The sequence below is a fragment of the Anomaloglossus baeobatrachus genome, chromosome 9, assembly GCF_048569485.1.
Source record: "Anomaloglossus baeobatrachus isolate aAnoBae1 chromosome 9, aAnoBae1.hap1, whole genome shotgun sequence".
Taxonomy (NCBI): Eukaryota; Metazoa; Chordata; class Amphibia; order Anura; family Aromobatidae; genus Anomaloglossus; species Anomaloglossus baeobatrachus.
Window position 1 is genome coordinate 252415 of NC_134361.1, and position 23901 is coordinate 276315.

At 43.8% G+C, this 23901-nt stretch overlaps 1 protein-coding gene across 4 annotated transcripts in view; it reads left to right on the top strand.

Moving 5' to 3' along the window:
• Positions 1 to 23901, top strand: part of SYTL4 (synaptotagmin like 4) — a 285835-nt gene that overhangs the window by 211170 nt on the left and 50764 nt on the right. For all 4 annotated transcript variants that reach the window (XM_075323037.1, XM_075323040.1, XM_075323038.1 and 1 more), the window contains exons 14-15: positions 4203 to 4308; positions 4505 to 4601. In XM_075323037.1, the coding sequence (XP_075179152.1) occupies positions 4203 to 4308; positions 4505 to 4601 (203 nt within the window). The remainder of the gene's footprint in view (positions 1 to 4202; positions 4309 to 4504; positions 4602 to 23901) is intronic.

Consider the following 23901-nt stretch of genomic DNA (forward strand, 5'->3'; position numbering starts at 1 on the left):
GATTTGACCTCTGCTACGTTTGCTGACTACGTCATTGCCTGCCGATTCTGTCCCTGTTCTGCAATTCCTGGTTTGACCCTGCCTGACTACTACTCTCATCAGACTGCAGCCTTCCACAGGTAGTGATCACCAGGGCCCTGTGTAATTCCAAATTCCTGTATAGGGGTTAAAGGGTTTCAGGGTTCTTGGGGTCCTGCTTGGTAAGTGGCTTCCCTCTAGCCTCCCCATTACAGCCTATCTGAGTCTGTGGATCCAGGCAGGCATTACAGTACCGAGTAGTAACGAGTATACTTGCTCATCCCTAATCAAGGGGAAGATGAGTTACACCAGAGCCAACAATGCAGACGAGCTGAAGGCGACTATCAAAGCAACCTGGGCTTCCATAACACCTCAGCAGTGCCACAGGCTGATCGCCTCCATGCCACGCCGCATTGATGCAGTAATTCATGCAAAAGGAGCCCTGACCAAGTATGGAGTGCATTTACTGTACAGACTTTCCAGTAGGCCAACATTTCTGAGTTAAAAATCATTTTTTCAATTGATCTTATAAAATATTCTAATTTTCTGAACTAATGACTTTTGGGTTTTCATTGGCTGTAAGCCATAATCATCAATATTAACAGAAATAAACATTTTAAAATAGATCACGTTTGTAATGACTATATAATGTGTTACACTTTTTTATTGAATTCCTGAAATAAATTAAATTTTTGATGATATTTTAATTTATTGAGATGCACTTGTATTTGTGGGTGCTACGCACTCCCCAATATTGTAACTCTTGCACAGGAGACTCAAAGTCTGAGATTCTTGTTTAAAGCTGCTTGTAAAACTAACGGGTACTTTACACTCTGCGACATCGCTAGCATCGGCTAGCGATGTCCAGCGCAGTAGCATCCACCCCCGTCGCACATGCGATATGCGGTGATAGCTGCCGTAGCGAACATTATCGCTACGGCAGCTTCACACGCACTTACCTGGTCGGCGACGTCGCGGTGACTGCCAAACAATCCCTCCAAGGGGGAGGTGCGTTCAGCGTCACCGCAACGTCACTAAGCGGCCGGCCAATAGAAGCGGAGGGGCGCAGATGAGCGGGATGTAACATCCCGCCCACCTCCTTCCTTCCGCATTGCTGGCGGGATGCAAGTAAGATGTTTGTCGGTCCTGTAGCTTCACACACAGCAATGTGTGATGCCGCAAGAGCGACAAACATCGAATCAGCAACAGGAGCGACATTATGGAAATGAATGACGTGACACAGATCAACGATTTTTGACTGTTTTGCGCTCGTTTATCGTCGCTCCTAGAATTTACACATTGCGATGTCGCTACTGGCGCCGGATGTGCGTCACAACAACCGTGACCACGACGATATTTCAGTAGCGATGTCGCAACATGTAAAGTACCCCTTAAGGTTGCCCGCACATTTCCCTGGCTGAATACCCTTGACCGCAGGTTGCCTAGTTATACTCAGTCTTCCTTAATTTTGATTGGATTTTGTCACCTTGCCATTTGGCTCCTAGTTGTTGGTGTTGAATTCTTCCTGCAGGGCAGGGTGTGTGTAAATGAACAGTGACAGCTGAGGGACATGTATGCATGTCATATTCCTCATCATATAACTCACAATCTCTATATAAGTCTTCTTACACAGGCTTGGCATTCCACAAGGAGAAATAGACCCACAATGCGCAACATGTAAACTAACTGTGTGTAAGATGCAGTGTGTATGAGTTATCCATCCATTCTTTGTGCACAAGTAGTGTGTATAACATGCAGTGTGTGTAATATCTACTTATGCAACATGTGTGTAACATGTAGGGTGTGTATATGTAATATAGAGTGTGTATGTATAACGTATAGGGCAGAAGTCTCAAACACATGGCCCCTCAGGCTGCTTTGTGCGGTGCCCAGACCCGTGCCCCTGTTGACTATCGCGGCCGATGCAGGGGCCGCAGCCACTGTCTGCACTTTGTCAGATTAATGTTTTGCCTGCGCTGCGCTCTGAGTCCAGCGCTCTGTGCACAACTATTCTTCCAATGGAAACTGCCTGACCTCAGCTGCTTACCTCTGATTGGCGGACGGCTATGGCTGCATTGGAAACGTTGAGCACGAGCTTGACGTGCAGCCCCGGCAAAACAATCATCTGACATAATTGCTGACAGTGGCAGCTGCCCCTGCACCGGCCGCGATAGTCAACGGGGGCATGGGCCTGCACACAGCAAGAAGCAGAGATGAGGCAGCCGAGGGAATGGGGCACAGGTGAGAAGAATGTTTTTGTTTTTTATTTTTTCATGTATGTGAAGAACGGCACATTAAGGGACCAGTATGGGACATAACCACAAACAGAGGACCAGGAAAAGGCACATTACTACAAGAGGACCTGCATGGGCAGATTAGTAAAAGGGGACAGTGATGGTACACATTATTATAGGATGGGCACATTACTATAGGATAGGGGGACAAGGTGGGCACATTACTATAGGATGGGGACGAGGCTGGGGACATTACTATAGAATGGGGACATTACTATGGGATGGGGACAAGGTGGGCACATTACTATGAGATGGGGATAAGGCTGGGGACATTACTATAGGATGGGCGCATTACCATAGGATTGGGACAAGGTGGGCACATTACTATAGGATGGGCACAGTACTAGAGGATAGGAATATTACTACAAGGTGACAAGCATGGAGACATTACTATAGGATGGGGACAAGGTGGGCACATTATAGGATGGGAGCATTACTATAGGATGGGGACAAGGTGGGCACATTACTATAGGATGTGGACATTACTATAGGATGGGCTCTTTACTATAGGATGAGGACATTACTACAGGATGGGGACAAAGATGGGCAAATTACTATAGGATGGCACAGTATTACAGGATAGGGACATTACTACAAGGGGACAAGGATGGGGACATTACTATAGGATGGGGACAAGGATGGACACATTACTACAAGATGGGCACATTACGATAGGATGGGGACAAGGCTGGGGACATTACTATAGGATGGGGATAAGGCTGGGGACATTACTATAGGATGGGGACATTACTATAGGATGGGGGCAAGGATGAGCACATTACTACAAGATGGGGACAAGGATGGGCACAGTACTGTAGGATTGGGAGCAGGATAGGGCACAATACTACAAGGGGACAAGGATGGGCACATTACAAGATGGGGAACATTACTAAAAGATGTTGGCCAAAATTACTATATGGTGCTAAATGTAACACTATTAGTTACAAGAAAGGGAAAAAAGGTAAAAAATAAATAAATAAAAAAAATTCAAAATAAGGCGTGACATTTTTTGTTTTACCATCAAAAATATTTGTTTTTGTTTTTTATATTTAAATAAAGAATGTGCATGTTTGTTATAATAAACAGGTGAAAAATGTTCAAAACCAGTGATCCAAAGATGTGTGTAAAAAAAATAAATAAATATGGTACCAATAAAAAAAATGTCACTTTGTCCTGCAAAGAATGCGGCCCCCCCAATTATTTTTTTCCTCTGTGCGGCCCATACACCCAGCCGAGTGTGAGACCCCTGGTATAGGGTTTGTGTGTGTAACATGTAGGGTGTGTATATGTAATATAGTGTGTGTAATACACAGCATGTCTGTCTGTGTGTAACATGCAGTGTATGAGTATATTACAGACACAATGTAGAGGACATACCATCTCTTGCCTTCACTTGGGTTCCTCCATATTCCTGCAGGGTGAGGGACCTTTAATCACCAGAAATCCTTCTACACTTTTAACATCGGAAACTGCACTAATCCTGCCAGTCCTGTTTTTGGCTTCTTAATTTTAAAAGGTTTTTTTTGAGGATGGTGAGGCACATTGGGCAATTACCCAGAGGCCCTAACACTGGCCCCGGTTATGGCTGAAATCATCCATGTCCATAAACTTTAGTCACATCATGTGTATGGACACCTCAGGAAATCAGATTGTCAGTACTGGAGAAATCCCTCATTCTCCAGCCCTTGATGGCCAGATCTGTAGCCATTCACACTCAGTATCGGCATGTTCATGGCGTATGTCCACACAGCATCGTGATCAATCCATCAAGATGAACACGCTGCTGCTGGTTGAGGTCATGGATTATTTCATTCTCGCAGCTCGTTAATATGAAGGTCCGGCTGGTTGTATTTTTTGTAAACTTTCCATGTTTGATAAATTTTCTTTCAGGGCATTACGGATCCTGCCGCATCCTCCTCTTATAAAGGCGAGCTGGTTGTGTCCTTAAAATACATCCCACCATCTAAGTCCACAGGTGGCAATGAGAGGAGAAAAAGTGAGTTATTGTGAAATGGCTGCTTCTCCCATATCACGGCATATCATGGGCTTATAATGAGGCAGGGGATATTGTAATATTCACTTCAGAACGTTGACTGCCAACATGAATGCTGCACAGCGATGGAGTCAACGCTGGAGCTTTCTTTTTGTCTACCTTTCTTTAAATTTTCTTTCTTTTTTTTTTTTTATTACAGGTAAGGCAGATGAAGGAGAACTTCAGGTTTGGATCAAAGAGGCTAAAAACCTGACTGCTGTAAAACCAGGGGGGACATCAGACAGCTTTGTGAAGGGGTAAGAGCAGGGCCGCCTCCAGGTTTTTGTGGGCCCCATCCACACGCAGACACACACATACGTACACGAACATATACATATTTAAAGACAAACTCACAAATATACATACATACACATCATACTTGCATACAGACACACACAGCTCTGCTGCATACACACAGACACACACACAGCTCTGCTGCATACACAGACACACACACAGCTCTGCTGCATACACACAGACACACACAGCTCTGCTGCATACACACAGACACACACAGCTCTGCTGCATACACACAGACACACACAGAGCTCTGCTGCATACACACAGACACACACAGAGCTCTGCTGCATACAGACACACACAGCTCTGCTACATACATAGACACACACACAGCTCTGCTGCATACAGACAGACACATGCGGCTCTGCTGTATACAGACACACACGCGGCTCTGCTGCATACAGACAGACATACGCGGCTCTGCCACAGACAGGCACACACGCGGCTCTGCCACAGACAGGCACACACGCGGCTCTGCCACAGACAGGCACACACGCGGCTCTGCCGGGCCCACACACGCGGGGCCAGGGCATACATCTTTGGGGTGGGGGGGAAGCTCATAGGGGCCCATAAATCGGGGGGCGGGGAGGGCACATACCGCTCAGGTCACGGAGGAGAGGGGGCCCACAGTCACACAGCGCCAGAGAGAAGCGCTGTGCTGGGGGTCGCTGGCTGGCAAAGCGCCTCCTGGCTCCTTCATCTGTGGGACTGAGCAGGACGCCGGGCGGTAGCTCCGCCAACAGATGAAGTTCAATCCAGGAGGTCTGCGTGCCTTAAAGGGACGGCGCTGCAGATTACTGCCATGTACTGCGGTCCCTGGAACTCAGCCCAGGGCTGACTGGGTCTCATAGGGGGGGAAGGGGATGTCGGAATCTTGTTCGTCTGGACCCCACAAAATTATTCCCCTTTCCAGATATTTAGAGAGCCAAAATTTGAGCTCGATCAAACGACGTTAACCCTGTACGTTGCTCAAAGTTTGAAAAAAATCCAAATTTTTGGGCAAAAAGCTGACATATGGAGCCATAACTCCAGAATGGTAAATAATAAAAACACTCTTAATATCTCAAAAGAAAGCTAATGTTGTTCTTCAAAATTTGTTACACACAGGGTGCATGTAATTTCTATTTTAGGGATGGTGATTTTACTTCAGCGTCCAACCAACCTTTTATTTATTCAGTTTAGTTTCTAAAGTGCCTTTGAGCTGGTTAGATCGAACAATTATCCAGTGAAGATATTTTAACATTTTTTTTTTAAATTTTCCAAGTGTGTGTGTTATTGTTTTTATAGCTATTATAGTATTATTTTAAAAGATATTTGAAAATATTTTATTGAAATTAAAGTTTGTAATATATTTTGTTTCGATTTTCTAGTTAACTGTTATTTACCTTTTGGACTCTGAAATGGCATTCACATCAGGTGTACAAAGCCGGAACAAGGATAAAATATTTCTTGTGGGCTATCCCATTGACCAGATCACCGGTTGTAAACTACCCTCAAATCGTCAAGTCTTATGTGCTTTATTTTATAATTTACGTACTGTGAAATTAACTGTAAGAGAATTAGCAAAACTGACCATACGAGAAGTGTTCATTTTTTGGGGGAAAGCTCAAATCCCGACTAAACATGAGCAAGATGCAATTACTAAGCTGGAAAAACTTCACGCCGAGTGGAGAAGTCTTCAAAAAGACCGGAAGAAAACATCGGAAACGGCCAAGAACAAATTTAAACAGTTTGTTGAAAAGTTGAATGATCTCTTTGATATTGCTCAACAAGATGCCTTGGCTCTGATGAAATCTGAAGAAGATAAGGCGTTTCTCGTGAAACAGAGGCAGAAGGGCCCAGGTGCCATGGCTGGAGTGGATCTCAAGTTGTCTCGAGCTGAAGAAATCAAGGCGCAAAAGGAACTTGCAAAAATGAACCGACAAATCCAAGAAGAAACTTTTGATATTGGTGAGTTTATTTTATTATTATTCTAAAAAGTAGATAAACAAATAAGTAAATAGTTTCATTATAATTGAAAGAAAATTGTACATGAGAGCATCATTTGGCATCTTTATGATTGAGTTTATATTCTTAAAATAATACCTATTGATAATTAGAAGTAGGTAATTTAGTACCTATGTATTATTACTATTCTGCTAAAACGACAAGTTTTTAGTCTTTTTTTTTTTTTCTTTCTTTTGTTGCTTCTTACAGACTGATGATGAAGACAAGCTCGAAGAAGGAAAAGAAGAAGATACTGAAGAGGACAGCATCTACCAGGAACTTGAGAGCTTGGAGGAAATGGACATCCCTGAAGAAGCTGCAGAAGATCCAGGACCATCTGAGAGCAAGAGGATGAAAGTTTCATTTGCAAGGGGCGTTAAAGAGATTTTAAACATGAAATTATCCATTGTGTTAGATCGATGTAAGGTATCCGACAGAAATGCCACAAGAATTTTAATAGCTACTCTAGAAGCACTAAACCTTGACCCTCTTGAGTACAAAGTCTTGAAAACTTTATTATATTCTAGAAGGCAAATGTTCAGGGAACAATATACTAAAAAAATTTTAGATAAAGTAAACATTCCTGAAAGAGCCCGTGGTTGTCCATTGGGACGGTAAACTTTTACCGGGAGTTTTAAAACATGAGCAATGTGAGCGAATAGCTATTGCTATTTCATATGGCGAAAAGGAACAGCTGCTCGGAGTTCCTGTAACAGCAAGCAGCTCTGGAGAGGAGCAAGCCATAGCCATATATGAATGCCTACAGGAATAGGGTCTTCACAACACAAGGCGATGTGCTTCAACACTGCAGCATTGAACACGGGAAGACTCAAAGGAGCATGCGTCCTATTGGAGCAAATGTTAGGAAGAGAATTGCTACACCTAGCTTGCCGTCACCATATCTTGGAAATTGTGTTAAGAGGCGTATTCGACACAAAAATGGGATCAACCACTGGACCTCATCCAGACATTTTCAAAAGATTCCTCACTGCGTGGCCCAAGATAGACAAAGGAAAATATGACACTGGTATCAGTGACAATCTAATACAAAAGCAGCTAACTCCAGAAGTAATTGCAAATGTTACTGCTGAATTCGAGACCAAATTAACTGCGAGCCACCCCAGAGATGACTACAAGGAGCTGTTGCAGTTGATTCTCATATTTGTTGGATCACTAGACGGCAATGTTGTGGGTTTTAGAACTCCAGGAGCCATTCGTCACGCTAGGTGGATGGCAAAGGCTATTTACTGCTTAAAAATGTTCATTTTTCGTCGTCAATTTAAGATGTCTAAAGAAGAAGAAAGTTCTGTGCGTGCCATTTCTGTTTTCCCAGTTACAATTTAATGTAAAGCTTGGTTCAATGCTCCAAAAGCTCATCTTGCGCCAAAGCAAGATTTCGGTATTTTGCATAGTCTGTTAGACTATAAAGACTGTGACAACGACATTGCAGAAATAGCCCTGACCACATTTTCCAACCATTTGTGGTATTTGAATTGAGAGTTGTGGGATTATCGTTTTTTGATCCCACCATTACAGACGATGAAAAGTTGTTAATGGCTAATAAATTGCTCAGTAGCACAGATGAACCATCAGAGCACGCTAGGGTTGTAAATCCAAAAGTTAGGAAAGAAAAATTAAGAGGTAGTTGATGGAGGATTGGTAAATTTACTTACCAAAGAAACATTTACATTCTTTGACCGATTTAATAGAAAACAGATTTCCTAAGACAAAATCCAAACACCTGGCCTCAAAATAATGACTTCCAAGAAGGATTGAAAATTGTCAAAACATTAAAAGTAGTTAATGATATGGCTCAGCGTGGTGTTAAATTAATAACTTTAACGACCTTCTGACAAAAAATGAAGAACAAAAGCAATATGTCCTGCAAGTTGTAAGCAAATGCCGAGCATTAGATTCTGACGTTTCAAAAACTACTTTAACAAAAGCTCTAGAATAGATTAGATAACTATGTAAAATTATCAACTCCTGTAGGTACTACGTCTGTATCTTTTCTGTGTCTGTTTTGTATGTATTCTATACCTAATTTTTATATTTTAAAATAAAAAATGTCATTAGACTTATCAGTATTACTTGTTGTTTTGTTATATTTCTACTTTAAACTCAAAAATATACCAAAAAAAACCAACAAAATTTATCACTTAATAACAAAATATACGAAGTATGCTCCTAGTGGTACCAGGTCACGTTCTTGGGGCTAAAAGCTGTTGTAACTCAGTTTGACTTAAAATAACAACAATTATGTATAAAATATAAATTTTGAAGAACATTAGCTTTCTTTTGAGATATTAAGCGTGTTTTTATTATTTACCGTTCTAGAGTTATGGCTGGAGTTATGGCTCCATATGTCAGCTTTTTGGCCAAAAATTGGGATTTTTTCAAACTTTGAGCGACGAGCGGCACGGGTTAACGTCGTTTGATCGAGCTCAAATTTTGGCCATCTCAATATCGGGAAAGGGGAATTGTTTTGTGGGGTCCAGATGGACAAAATTCTGACATCGATTTTTTTGCAGTCACCCTAGAGTTCACATGTCTAGTTATCATCCGGTAGAGTGGATCCGGCAACAATCTGTTGGCAAAAAGGTTACGCAGACGCAAATCTTTGTCTGTTATTAAAAAACTGATTTTAGTTGGATCTGCTTTTTTAAAACAGAGGAAGTCTGTGGGAAACAGATCCATTAAATAGTCATCCGTTATCTTCCATTTGAAAGTGATCCAGCCGGCAAAAACCGGAATGAAAATGAAAGAAAAATGGCTAATTAATGCATTTGTTTTCCATAGACTTCAATGTTTAAAAAAAACAAAAAAAAACAAACATCCAACTGAAATGTTTTTTTAAATACCAGACAAAAATGTTGTCTGGGTAAGGGCTGCTGGGCCCTATGGGCCCCGCCCTGAAGACGTAAATAGTGTTGATGTGAATAATATGTTAATTAATGATGAGTGAACCCGAACTGAACCCCGAACACAGACTGGTTCCTGTTTGAGCTTGTCACCCGAATAAAGCTTGTTGAAAGGTTCTAGAGCAGCCAATCAGCAAGCTTTTAGGCTGTGGGCATGTACAAAGCCTTTGTAGCCATGCCATACTTGGCATGGCTGTGATTTGCTGCCTCACCCCGTGATTCAGCCTGTATAAAGGCCGGATCACAAGCCGCGCTGCCATCTTGCTTTGACTAGAATAGGGAGAATATGCTGTTGGATTGAGGGACAGTGATAGGTGTATATAATTCAAAAGCAAATACAGTGATGCATCACAGTGTTACGGACGGACCGGCAGATTAGGACCAGGGGGTATATATCCCAATCGCCAGTCGGGGCCCACCGTGCTCCATATGGCAATGGAGCTGCTGGCACCCTGTGGGTTAGGCGGAGACTATAGAGCTGATGACTCAGATAACCCAGGAGACCTGGGAAGCAGTCACGTGTGTAGGGACACGTCAGACTGGATGACAACCCAGTTAGCGTTTTGGTGGAGCGGGCGCTACTCCGACCACGTGTGAAGGGAACACGTCAGGCCGGATGGTGACCAGGTAGCGTTGACCGAGAAGACCGCTGCAACAGCGCCTTGTCGGCCACTTGTGTAAGACACGTCAGGCCGAGCGGTCCTTCCATTAGCGTTTCTGGTCACTACTCGAATGGCCACGTGTGTAGAGGACACGTCAGGCCAAGAGATCACACCAGTAGCGTTGACTGGGAAGCCAAGGAGGATAAAAGGGTCACACACCCAATCCTGGAACACCCTGTTAACTCCACAGGGGTCCTGGGGAACGCTGTCCGTGCGCGTAAAAGGCACAACCGGACAGGTGGCGCAACAGGTGCATTGTCCGTGTGCGTAGAGGGCACTCTCGGACAGGTGGCGCAGCAGGTATGCTGTCCGTGTGCGTAGGAGGCACAACCAGACAAGTGACGCAGCAGCCATAGCCCATTTAACGCCACAGGACTGCTATAGCACAACAGGAATAGTAGCAAGAGCGCCTGACCCTCATGTGCTGAGCCACGAATCTTGGCGTGGCAGGCACTGTTCGCCTAGTCCTACCTACCGCTTTCAACAAAGCTTATGCCACCATGAACTCTAAGTGAGTGAAGACTACCCCCTCCATGTTGTCTCCAGCCCCTTTTATAACCTAGATCCGACCCAAACCCAGGGTGGGACCACCAAGGTCCAATAGCAGAATGCCATATCATCAGCGGCCTATCCGGAACTGCCATGTCATTGATGACCTCATGGCAGCCATGCCCCAAACACTTCACCAGTCATCGTCTGATGACCAATGGTGAGGTGCCAGATCATAGGGACGGGCCTCTGCGAGCCAGTCCGGAGTGGCCACGTCATCAGGACACCTGACATCCTCTGCCCTATCAAGGCTTGCCACCTCACGGACATGCTCAGTGAGGTCCTTACCGGACCTAGCCTCTGATGCACTAAGTGCCTGAGCATGCTTAGTAGCCTGCACAACAGACTCAGAAATCAAACTATCTGCCTGTGTCTTCTGAGCATGCACATCTCAGAAATTAGATACAGCATGAAGTCCAAGTACCTGTGCAAAGAGGCTGTCAGGATTAATTGTGGGAGCATGCTCAGTAGCCTGAACTGAGGACTTAGAGCCCTGTCAGACACACAGATAAATCTTTGGCAGATCTTTGGCAGATCTTTGGCAGATCTTTGGCAGATCTGTGGTTGCAGTGAAATCATGGACATATTGTTCCATTTGTACACAGCCACAAACCTGGCACGGATTGTCCACAATTTCACTGCAGCCACAGATCTGCCACAAATCTGCCACAGATCTGCCACAGATTTATCTGTGTGTGTGACAGGGCCTTTAGTCTCAGAAATTACACAATCAGGCTCAGCATGCTCACTAGGCGAAACACTGGACTTAGGCTCTGACTGGGGTGAATCGACGCGCGCATGCGCAGCAGCCGCCTCTCCACACTTAGACAAGGTGGAAGGAGCAGCCAGCTGGACAACCCGAGGCACGGCCAAGAACGGCAGCCGGCGCCTGGGCGCAACAGGAACCGCAGCAGGCTGTCTGCGGCTATGACGGCGCCGGTTCGTAACACACAGCTTTGCATAGCAGTCAAAAACAGCAGAATACAGGCAGTGTAATCTATTAATGGCCACAGTATCACCAAACCCAAAAATGGAAACTGAGTCTTATTCCATTATACAAAGATGTCATATTCAGACAGAGCTGCCTGCTTTGAACAATATTTTTTTAAAAATAAATGCTTTGGATTCCCGGGATAGACACTAAGCAGCATGGGTGGGCTGCTTCAAGTGTAAATGGCTAGGACGTGCAGTATTAAGTCTAGCTGGCGTACCCCTGACTTGATTCCAAATGCAATCCAACTATGAGCATTATAAATGCAGCAACTAGACTGTCCATCACTGGAGCAGAACATTGTCTTCTGTGTGCGAACTGTTAAAACAGGCAAAGAATCGGTGCCCTGCTGAAAGAACAGAGTTGGCACCTGAGAAACATGGGCATCTTTCATCAACGTCACCCCCTTGAAAATGAGCAAAGCAGTGGGAACCTCAACAGGTCAGGCACCTGTCGCTTCTGGTTTTTGATAACTGTTGGATCGGGTCCGTGGACAATCTCTGTTTTAATTAGGTGCTGTGTGGTGGATCTCGGGCAGTGAGAGCTGGGAGGGTCCACCAGGTAAACAGGCTGTTTCAAGGCCTTTTTACAATTCGGTGGTCTGTGAGGGAACTTTGTCAATCTTGGCAGTATGTATATTTTATATAAGGTGTCGATTCGAATTGAATTGTTGTTGCCCTACAACTTTGTAATTCACTTTTTCTCTATCTCATTCCGTTTTCAAGATAAAAATGGTAACTCTATTGTTTTCCACCAGGTGGCGCTATAGGTGGTTTCATTGCGTAGCGCATGGCTACTTTACTATACCTAGACACCACTTCTATGCCTATAGCTGCCGCCGTTCTCAAGTTAATGGCAGTGGACAGGATATGGGTGGACACACTGTATAGGGGAAATTTGTTAACACTAGAACTACTGGACTCGTGACACCTATATAGAAATACATAGTGCAAAGTAGTCAAAATGACTACCTCAGTAGTTCTAGTGTTCCTCTGTGGGGGGGAAGTCTGGCAATATTGACTGTGTGGGTGCTGGGAATACAGGCTCAGTAAGGTGAACTGGCTACAGCCCCCAAACTTGGGCTCCCCATTGATTTGTATGGGGTTTGTTGTTCGGACTCAAATCTGGCTGCCGAACCCGTTTTTTTTTGCATATTTTATGTATGTGGCAATGTAGTGGCCGGTTTTAGGTACTGCTCCTTAGCAAGGTATTAGAGCAGACCTGGGCAAGGGGCGGCCCGCGGGCCACATCCGGCCCGCCTACTCTCTGTGACCGGCCCGCCTGGCTCAGGGCGTCCTTGCTGGCCGGTCACTGATAAGGGCAATCTGACCTGTTGTCCGGAGCTCCAGGCTCCGGGAGGCCCGTGGTCAGATTGCCCTCATCACACGCTGCGTGCCGGTTAGGAAACAGAGGACAGATCCTGCAGCTCCGCACAGTCAGTGGAACGCAGGAATCTCTCCTCTGTTCCCTGCGGCAGCTTTTCTCTGTGACACACGCGCTCCCTGATATCGTCAGTACGGCGCGCGTGTGTCATTTGAAAAGTTCCCGCCTGGCAGGAGAAGCTGCAGCGGTGGGGGCCGTATGGGGAGAAGCAGCGGCTCCTAGGAATACAGCGTCGGCGCAGCCTGGGCATGTGAAAGAGAAGCCGCTCAGCGGGGGGCTCGTACGGAGGAGCCTGAGGAGGGGACAATAAGAAGACAGGTGAGTGGTTACTAGTAACCTGCGGGGACAATGGGGGGCGGGGGGGAGGGGGTTAACTGTTGACAAATATTTGGGGTGTAGTGGTTTAGTATATGGGAATGTAGTTTTACAGGTGTGGTATATGGGGGGGTGTAGTAGTGTACTATATAGTGGTGTAGTGGTGTAGTATAATACAGGTGTATATAGTGGTGTAGTATAATACAGGTGTATATAGGGGTGTACTGGTGTAGTATAATACAGGTGTGTATATAGGGGTGTAGTGGAGTAGTATAATACAGGTGTATATAGGGAAAAAACAAAAAGCCAGCACTAAATGTGCACTTCAGCACTAAAAATTCCAAACTGTACTAATTATAAAAATTTTGAGATTTTGGCAAAAAATTGCAATTTCTTGAGCTACCCCGACACGTCACGGCAAATCTCATTTGAGGCAGTCCTACACTAAAATATTTTTATAAAATGTGCCATACGGCCTCACATATGAATAGTAGAACTGCTCTTAGCAGCACTCACCTGGTCTATTTCAGTCCCGTACCCATGACATTAGGGTCCATGGCTCATGGCTGTGGGTGGGACAGGCGAGGTAGCTCAAGAAATTGCAATTTTTTGCCAAAAATCTCAATTTTTATAATAAGTACAGTTTGGAATTTTTAGTGCTGAAGTGCACATTTAGTGCTGGCTTTTTGTTTTTTCTTCATTGAATTGGTCGGTGGCTGACCCCCCACCTTGCTATGCACCCTAATTTGTAATGTATTCCACCTGTCTAGATTTTGGCGGTTGGTGACTGTTCACATTCACTCATCAGGCCTTGTCCACAGGCTATTTACTTCATGCAGCATTTGCTCTGACCTGTCCCGCCCACAGCCATGACTCAGTCATGGGTACGGGATTGAAATAGACCAGGTGAGTGCTGCTAAGAGCAGTTCTACTATTCGTATGTGAGGCCGTATGGCACATTTTATAAAAATATTTTAGTGTAGGACTGCCCAAAATGAGATTTGCCGTGACGTGGCAAGGTAGCTCAAGAAATTGCAATTTTTTGCCAAAAATCTCAACATTTTTATAATAAGTACAGTTTGGAATTTTTAGTGCTGAAGTGCACATTTAGTGCTGGTTTTTTGTTTTTTCTTAGGTGTGTATATAGGGGTGTACTGGTGTAGTATAATACAGGTGTATGTAGTGGTGTAGTATAATACAGGTGTATATAGTGGTGTAGTATAATACAGGTGTATATAGTGGTGTAGTATAATACAGGTGTATATAGGGGAGTAGTAATGTAGTATAATACAGGTGTATGTAGTGGTGTAGTATAATACAGGTGTATATAGTGGTGTAGTATAATACAGGTGTATATAGTGGTGTAGTATAATACAGGTGTATATAGTGGTGTAGTATAATACAGGTGTATATAGGGGTGTAGGGGTGTAGTATAATACAGGTGTAAATAGGGGTGTAGTGGTGTAGTATAATACAGGTGTGTATATAGGGGTGTAGTATAATACTACACCCCTATATACACCTGTATTATACTACACCCCTATATACACCTGTATTATACTACACCACTACACCTGTATATACACCTGTATTATACTACACCCCTATATACACCTGTATTATACTACACCCCTATATACACCTGTATTATACTACACCACTACACCCCTATATACACCTGTATTATACTACACCCCTATATACACCTGTATTATACTACACCACTACACCCCTATATACACCTGTATTATACTACACCCCTATATACACCTGTATAATACAGGTGTATATAGGGGTGTAGTGCTGTAGTATAATACAGGTGTAGTATATAGGAGGGTAGTATAATAGTGGTGTAGTATAATACAGGTATAATACAGGTGTATATAGTGATGTAGGGGTGTAGTATAATACAGGTGTATATAGGGGTGTAGGGGTGTAGTATAATACAGGTGTAAATAGGGGTGTAGTGGTGTAGTATAATACAGGTGTATATAGGGGTGTAGTGGTGTAGTTTAATACAGGTGTATATAGGGGTGTAGTATAATACTACACCCCTATATACACCTGTATTATACTACACCCCTATATACACCTGTATTATACTACACCACTACACCCCTATTTACACCTGTATTATACTACACCCCTACACACACCTGTATTATACTACACCACTACACCCCTATTTACACCTGTATTATACTACACCCCTACATCACTATATACACCCCTATATACACCTGTATTATACTACACCACTACACCCCTATATACACCTGTATTATACTACACCCCTATATACACCTGTATTATACTACACCCCTATATACACCTGTATTATACTACACCCCTATATACACCTGTATAATACAGGTGTATATAGGGGTGTAGTGCTGTAGTATAATACAGGTGTAGTATATAGGAGGGTAGTATAATAGTGGTGTAGTATAATACAGGTATAATACAGGTGTATATAGTGATGTAGGGGTGTAGTATAATACAGGTGTATATAGGGGTATACTGGTGTAGTATATTACAGGTGTATATAGGGCTGTAGTGATGTAGTATCTTACAGGTGTATATAGGGGTGTAGTGGTGTAGTATAATATAGGTGTAAATAGGGGTGTAGTATAATACAGGTGTATATAGGGGTGTAGTGGTGTAGTATAATACAGGTGTATATAGTGGTGTAGTGGTGTAGTATAATACAGGTGTAAATAGGGGTGTAGTGGTGTAGTATAATACAGGTGTAAATAGGGGTGTAGTGGTGTAGTATAATACAGGTGTGTATATAGGGGTGTAGTGGTGTAGTATAATACAGGTGTAAATAGGGGTGTAGTGGTGTAGTATAATACAGGTGTATATAGGGGTGTAGTGGTGTAGTATAATACAGGTGTATATAGTGGTGTAGTATAATACAGGTGTATATAGTGGTGTAGTATAATACAGGTGTAAATAGGGGTGTAGTGGTGTAGTATAATACAGGTGTATATAGGGGTGTAGGGGTGTAGTATAATACAGGTGTAAATAGGGGTGTAGTGGTGTAGTATAATACAGGTGTGTGTATATAGGGCTGTAGGGGTGTAGTATAATACAGGTGTAAATAGGGGTGTAGTGGTGTAGTATAATACAGGTGGATAGAGGGGTGTAGTGGTGTAGTATAATACAGATGTATATAGGGGTGTAGTGGTGTAGTATAATATAGGTGTAAATAGGGGTGTAGTATAATACAGGTGTATATAGTGGTGTAGTGGTGTAGTATATAATACAGGTGTAAATAGGGGTGTAGTGGTGTAGTATAATACAGGTGTATATAGGGGTGTAGTGGTGTAGTATAATACAGGTGTATATAGTGGTGTAGTGGTGTAGTATAATACTGGTGTATATAGTGGTGTAGTGGTGTAGTATAATACAGGTGTAAATAGGGGTGTAGTGGTGTAGTATAATACAGGTGTATATAGGGGTGTAGTATAATACAGGTGTAAATAGGGGTGTAGTGGTGTAGTATAATACAGGTGTGTGTATATAGGGGTGTAGGGGTGTAGTATAATACATGTGTAAATAGGGGTGTAGTGGTGTAGTATAATACAGGTGTATAGAGGGGTGTAGTGGTGTAGTTTAATACAGGTGTATATAGGGGTGTAGTATAATACTACACCCCTATATACACCTGTATTATACTACACCCCTATATAGACCTGTGTTATACTACACCACTACACCCCTATATACACTTGTATTATACTACACCCCTATATACACCTGTATTATACTACACCACTACACCTTTATATACACCTGTATTATACTACACCCCTATATACACCTGTATAATACAGGTGTGTATATAGGGGTGTAGTGCTGTAGTATAATACAGGTGTAGTATATAGGAGGGTAGTATAATAGTGGTGTAGTATAATACAGGTATAATACAGGTGTATATAGTGATGTAGGGGTGTAGTATAATACAGGTGTATATAGGGGTGTACTGGTGTAGTATATTACAGGTGTATATAGGGGTGTAGTGATGTAGTATATTACAGGTGTATATAGGGGTGTAGTGGTGCAGTATATTACAGGTGTAGTATATAGTGATGTAGTATATTACAGGTGTATATGGGGGTGTAGTGATGTAGTATATTACAGGTGTATATAGGGGTGTAGTGGTGCAGTATATTACAGGTGTATATAGTGATGTAGTATATTACAGGTGTATATGGGGGTGTAGTGATGTAGTATATTACAGGTGTATATAGGGGTGTAGTGGTGTAGTATAATACAGATGTATATAGGGGTGTAGTGGTGTAGTATAATATAGGTGTAAATAGGGGTGTAGTGGTGTAGTATAATACAGGTGTGTATATAGGGGTGTAGTGGTGTAGTTTAATACAGGTGTATATAGTGGTGTAGTGGTGTAGTATAATACAGGTGTATATAGGGGTGTAGTATAATACAGGTGTAAATAGGGGTGTAGTGGTGTAGTATAATACAGGTGTATATAGGGGTGTAGTATAATAAAGGTGTAAATAGGGGTGTAGTGGTGTAGTATAATACAGGTGTATATAGGGGTGTAGTATAATAAAGGTGTAAATAGGGGTGTAGTGGTGTAGTATAATACAGATATAAATAGGGGTGTAGTGGTGTAGTATAATACAGGTGTGTATATAGGGGTGTAGTGGTGTAGTTTAATACAGGTGTAAATAGGGGTGTAGTGGTGTAGTATAATACAGGTGTATATAGGGGTGTAGTGGTGCAGTTTATTACAGGTGTAGTATATAGTGATGTAGTATATTACAGGTGTATATAGGGGTGTAGTGATGTATATTACAGGTGTATATAGGGGTGTAGTGATGTAGTATAATACAGGTGTATATAGGGGTGTAGTGGTGCAGTTTATTACAGGTGTAGTATATAGTGATGTAGTATATTACAGGTGTATATAGGGGTGTAGTGATGTAGTATATTACAGGTGTATATAGGGGTGTAGTGATGTAGTATATTACAGGTGTATATAGGGGTGTAGTGGTGCAGTTTTATTACAGGTGTAGTACATATTGATGTAGTATATTACAGGTGTATATAGGGGTGTAGTGATGTAGTGTTTACTGGGGGGCGTGGCCTGGACGGCAATGTGAGGAGACGTGTTTGTGGAGCTCTCCTGCAAACTCCCTTGATAAATCCCTGAATACCGCTGTTATCACTGCCTCAGCCGGCTGTCAGGAAGATAAGGTGGTGAGGACTTATCTGGGGTGAGTCTGGTGGATGCAGAGAGGTGCCATGGTCCTTCGCAGGCAAAAAGATAATGGAGGCGGGAAAGTCCCCAGCTCTCAAGATGGTGCCATGATAAGGCAGGAAGCTGAGGAAGTAAGGGGTGCTTCACACACAGATCGCTGTGTGTGACAGCGAGAGAGCGACAAATGAAGCGAGCAGGGAGCAGGAGCCGGCGTCTGACAGCTGAGGTAAGCTTGTATCCAAGATAAACATCGGGTAACCAAGGTGGTTACCCGATATTTACCTTAGTTACCAGCCTCTGCAGCTCTCACGCTGCCTGTGCTGCCGGCTCCGGCTCTCTGCACATGTAGCTGCTGTACACATCGGGTTAATTAACCCGATGTGTACAGCAGCTAGGAGAGCAAGGAGCCAGCGCTAAGCAGTGTGCGCGGCTCCCTGCTCTCTGCACATGTAGCTGCATTACACATCGGGTTAATTAACCCGATGTGTACTGTAGCTAGGAGAGCAAGGAGCCAGCGCTCAGTGTGCGCGGCTCCCTGCTCCCTGCACACACAGCTAAGCGGTGTGCGCTGGTAACTAATATAAACATCGGGTAACCATACCCGATGTTTACCTTAGTTACCAGTCTCCGCAGCTTCCAGACGGCGGCTCCGTGCAAGCGCAGCGTCGCTTGCATGTCGCTGCTGGCTGGGGGCTGTTCACTGGTCGCTGGTGAGATCTGCCTGTTTGACAGCTCACCAGCGACCATGTAGCGATGCAGCAGCGATCCTGACCAGGTTAGATCGCTGGTCGGATCGCTGCTGCATCGCTAAGTGTGAAGGTACCCTTAATGCAGCCTGTCAGGAGAGGATGCAGATCGCTGCAAGGCATGAGAAGTTTGCCTGGACTCCAGAGAAATCACTTCAGCATATAGATAACAGAGGTGAGGAAGGAGAGGAGGGAGAAGATAATGCCAGCTCTGATGATATGGGGGATGGTGAAAAGCAGCAAGATAAGACAGGAGAAGTGGAAAAAGCACATAGTGCAGAGGAGGCTCCAGAAAACCCCACTTTAAAGGACATTTTTGCAGTGGTGTCTTTTTGTAAAGAAGCTCTGACTACCCTGACAAAGCAAGTTAAGGGATTACAGGCAGAGGTTGCTGACATTAAGAAAGACCTCAAGAAAGCCGATCTGAGAACAGCGGCTGTGGAGGAGAGAGTGGGGATAACAGAGGATCATATTACAAAACTACAAAAGTCTGAAAAAACATTTGCACAGCAGATAGCTGAAATCATGGCAAAAAATGATGATTTAGAGAACCGCTCTAGAAGAAATAACATCCGAATTGTCGGCATCCCTGAGAAAGCAGAAAGAAGAAACCCCACTGAATATGTAGAAGACTGGCTCAGGGATAAAATGGGTGATAATGTCTTATCCAAGCTCTATGCCGTGGCACGTGCACACAGAGTCCCGATGCAGCCACAACCAGCAGGCAGGGGCCCTCGCACTATGCTAGCCAAGCTCCTCAACTACAGAGACAGGGACACTACACTGCGAAAGGCAAGAGACATGGAGGATCTTATGATTGACGGCCAGAGAATTTCCATATACCCGGACTACTCCATTTCTGTTCAAAAGCTACGTATGACTTTTACAGGAGTAAAGAGGCGCCTGCGAGAGATTGGGGTGCAATACTCAATGATGTTCCCAGCAAAGCTAAGAGTGACGGCGTTGGAGCGGGTGCACTTTTTTACAACTCCGGAGGAAGCCATGCAGTGGTTGGACGCAAACGAAAAGCGGATCCGTTTGAAGGAATGAGCTGACTGTCTGAATCTGCAGTGTGTTGGAGAAGGCCGGCTGAGGCTCTACGACATCCTTAGGAGCCTACAGGGGACCCTTTTTGTTTTTTCTTTTTCTCTCCCCCTTTTTTTTTTCTTTTCCCTCCTTCCCTTTGGGATTGAGGTAGTATGCAGGGGGAATGCGAAGGGTTTGATGTGAGCTTCGCAGGACATGGGGAATGCCTAATTAGGCGCGGTGGTGGTATTTACAATTTGAGATTCCAGTTTAATTACTGTTCGCCATTTTACTGTTTATATTGGTTGAGTGGAATATGATTATACATAGACAGGGTGGGAGTGGAGAATTGTTGGAAAAGGGACGAGTTTTAAAATGTGTCTAAGAGGGGAAGGTGAGGGAGGTAGGGGGGAATTTAGTAGGGATTATGGACCAGGTTTGGAAAACCCGATGCTTCACGGAAGTACTCAAAAACAGGAAGTGGTAGGGAGCAGGAGGGGAGCAGGGGGGGAGGGGGGAAAGGGGTAGGGTGGAGGCAGCATGGGGAGATACTACAAGGTTTGATGGTTTTACTGGGTGGGATAATGGGGGATAGAATTAAGGTGTTGAGTTGGAATATTAGAGGGTTATCAGATAGGTCTAGGAGAGCGGCAATAATTAAATATGTTCAAGACCAGAACCCGTCAGTAATATGTCTACTAGAAACACATCTAACAAAGGAGACAACGCATGTTTTAAATAGGAGATGGGTGCAGAAGGCCTATCATTCCACCTTTTCCAACTATGCAAGGGGTGTATCACTGCTGATCCATAACTCTGTGCAATATGAAGAGATAGAAGTGTATGTGGATAAAGAGGGACAGTGTGTGGCCGTCAAGTGTAAAATATTTGGCAGACTCATGTGTATAGCTGCAATATATATACCACCTCCATATAAGTGCACCAAACTAAGGGAGATGAGGGAGTTCTCTGAGAAGGGGGGAGTAATCCCTTTTTTACTGGTGGGGGACTTCAATAATGTGATAGACCTCTACTGGGATAGGAGTAGTAGACCTCCAGGTATCCAGGATAGTTGTATGACTTCGTTTGGCACTCTTATTGGGGAACTTGGAATGGTGGATGCCTGGCGAGTGAGGAATGGGAGGGTATCCTGCTTCTCTTGTTATTCGGCTTCACATAACACTCTGTCCCGCATTGACATGGCTCTAGCTAGTGATCTGATGGATTTAATGATAGGCGACGTGCAATATCTGACAAGAGTGATTTCAGATCATAGCCCGATTCTAGTGTCCATACGACGGGGGACCCTGACAGGGGGAAGGAGGGGAGAGTGGAAGCTTCATCCAGCATGGATCCGTCATATTAATATGGGGAATATAGAACGGGATCTTGGGGATTTCTTTATCCACAACGAGGGTAGCACTGGTCCGCTGGTGGTATGGGATGCGATGAAGGCATACCTCAGGGGGCTCCTGTTCAGGGATATCTGTAAATGTAAAACACAGACGAGGCAGGATGAGAAAGATAGCCTGGAGGCCTTAGATAAGGCAGAGCTGGAAGCAATTCGGAGTAATACTACGGATGCGAAGCAAAATCTTAGGCAAGCACATGAACAGGTTAATAAGATGCTTTTGGAGAAGGCGGTAAGGAAGCAGGCGTTCCAAAAATTGCATTTTTATGAGGACGGGGAAAAAGTTGGTCATCTATTATCGGTCATAGCTGCAGCTCAAAGGAGTAGTTCATTTGTGCATGGTATGGACACGGTGGAGGGGACACAGGTCACTGAGGTTGAGGAGATCCTTGGGGTCTTTAAAGATTTCTATCGCACGCTATATTCTTCTAGCGGAGAGATGAGGGTGGAAGAGGTGGACTCATTTCTTGAGCGAGGTGAGCTTCCGGTGCTGTCTGTGGCGGATAGAGATAAACTGGAGTCACCTATTAATATTGATGAACTGGAGGGCGCTCTGCATGGCATGAGCAATGACAAGGCACCGGGAGCAGACGGGCTACCAATTGAAATTTATAAACAGTTAGAAGAAATCCTATTACCCAAACTATTGAAAGTCTTTGAGGTGGCGGAGGGGGAAGGTATATTGCCTGAATCTATGAGAGAAGCAATAATAGTAGTAATTCCTAAGGAGGATAAAAATCCGAGGCTTCCAGACTCGTATAGACCCATCTCGTTATTAACAGCGGACGTGAAGCTTCTGGCTAAGGTGTTGTCAAACCGGCTGACTGGAGTTATATCTAACCTAATGAGCTTCAAATGAGAAGGAATGGCGGCAACTCACTGGTGAATATTAACGGCAATTTTTATTGCACAATCTGCGGCATTGTTACAATGTAACCAGGGAGGGGGGAGTGCAGGGGCGCCGGACGACGGCCGTTTCGCACCGTAGCAGGTGCTTCCACAGGTCCGAATTAACAAAGTCAGATGAACCTCCCTCTTATGGAGGAGTCTGACAGGTGCAACTAAAAAGCTAAATAGCTGATACCAGATAACAACAGCGTAACAGTAGTATCCATATTACAGATGATCAATCAAAGTCGGATAGAGAAAACGAACAGAGTATAGAGATAGTTATCGGCAAGGAATATGGCAAACATTTATCATATACACTTGCTCCCTCTTCTAATAGAAATGCATTGCTGCTGAAACCGAGAAGGTCTTTTTTTTATAATATATATAACAATGTTTTACCTTCTACTTGTTTTTTTATTTTATTATTATTAAATCGTTTTAAAGGTTATTTATTACTCTATTTTGAGAGGATAAAATCTTTATACATAAGAGGATATGCTCTGCTGTGCAAGAAAAAGAGAGCCAAAACCGCATAGCCCTTATAGGATCTAAACCTTCCCTATTCTGGGGATATCGCTTTAATCAAAGAGTAAGACTGATGACTGATTTTTTAGGATGGTCTCAAATAGCATTTATACCAATTCAACGTCAGGGGTACTGGTTTTATCGGGCTAAAAGGGGCCAAAAGAGGGAGGAGAATAAACGGCTCTAAGAAGCCACGAGATATCCGAAGCCGTAGGGCTAAGTGCGCCTTATTCTAGATTGAGGACTAACTCAGGGAAAGGAATTACGGGCTGGACTACGAAGTCAACGATTATGGATCTGCCAAAACAAGTACTCTTTTCAAGAGGAAGATTTATGACAGTAAGTATGTACATGGATTTGATATAATATCTATATTTATTCTTTACTTTTTTATGCCCTACTTTTAGTTTAAAGGTATCTGACTTCTGGTGGTGGGCTTTCTCCTACCATTGAGCAGGAAAACTAAACACGCTAAGTGTCCGTTATAGAAAAACGGACATGTCGTTACGGTCATTGAGTCCCAGAGGACCCAATGCCTTGACGTCCATAATGAGGCGCGATTCCCTCTGTAAAAGTTGTCTATGGTCGTAATCGCAATGAGCACTCCTCTTGGACTTG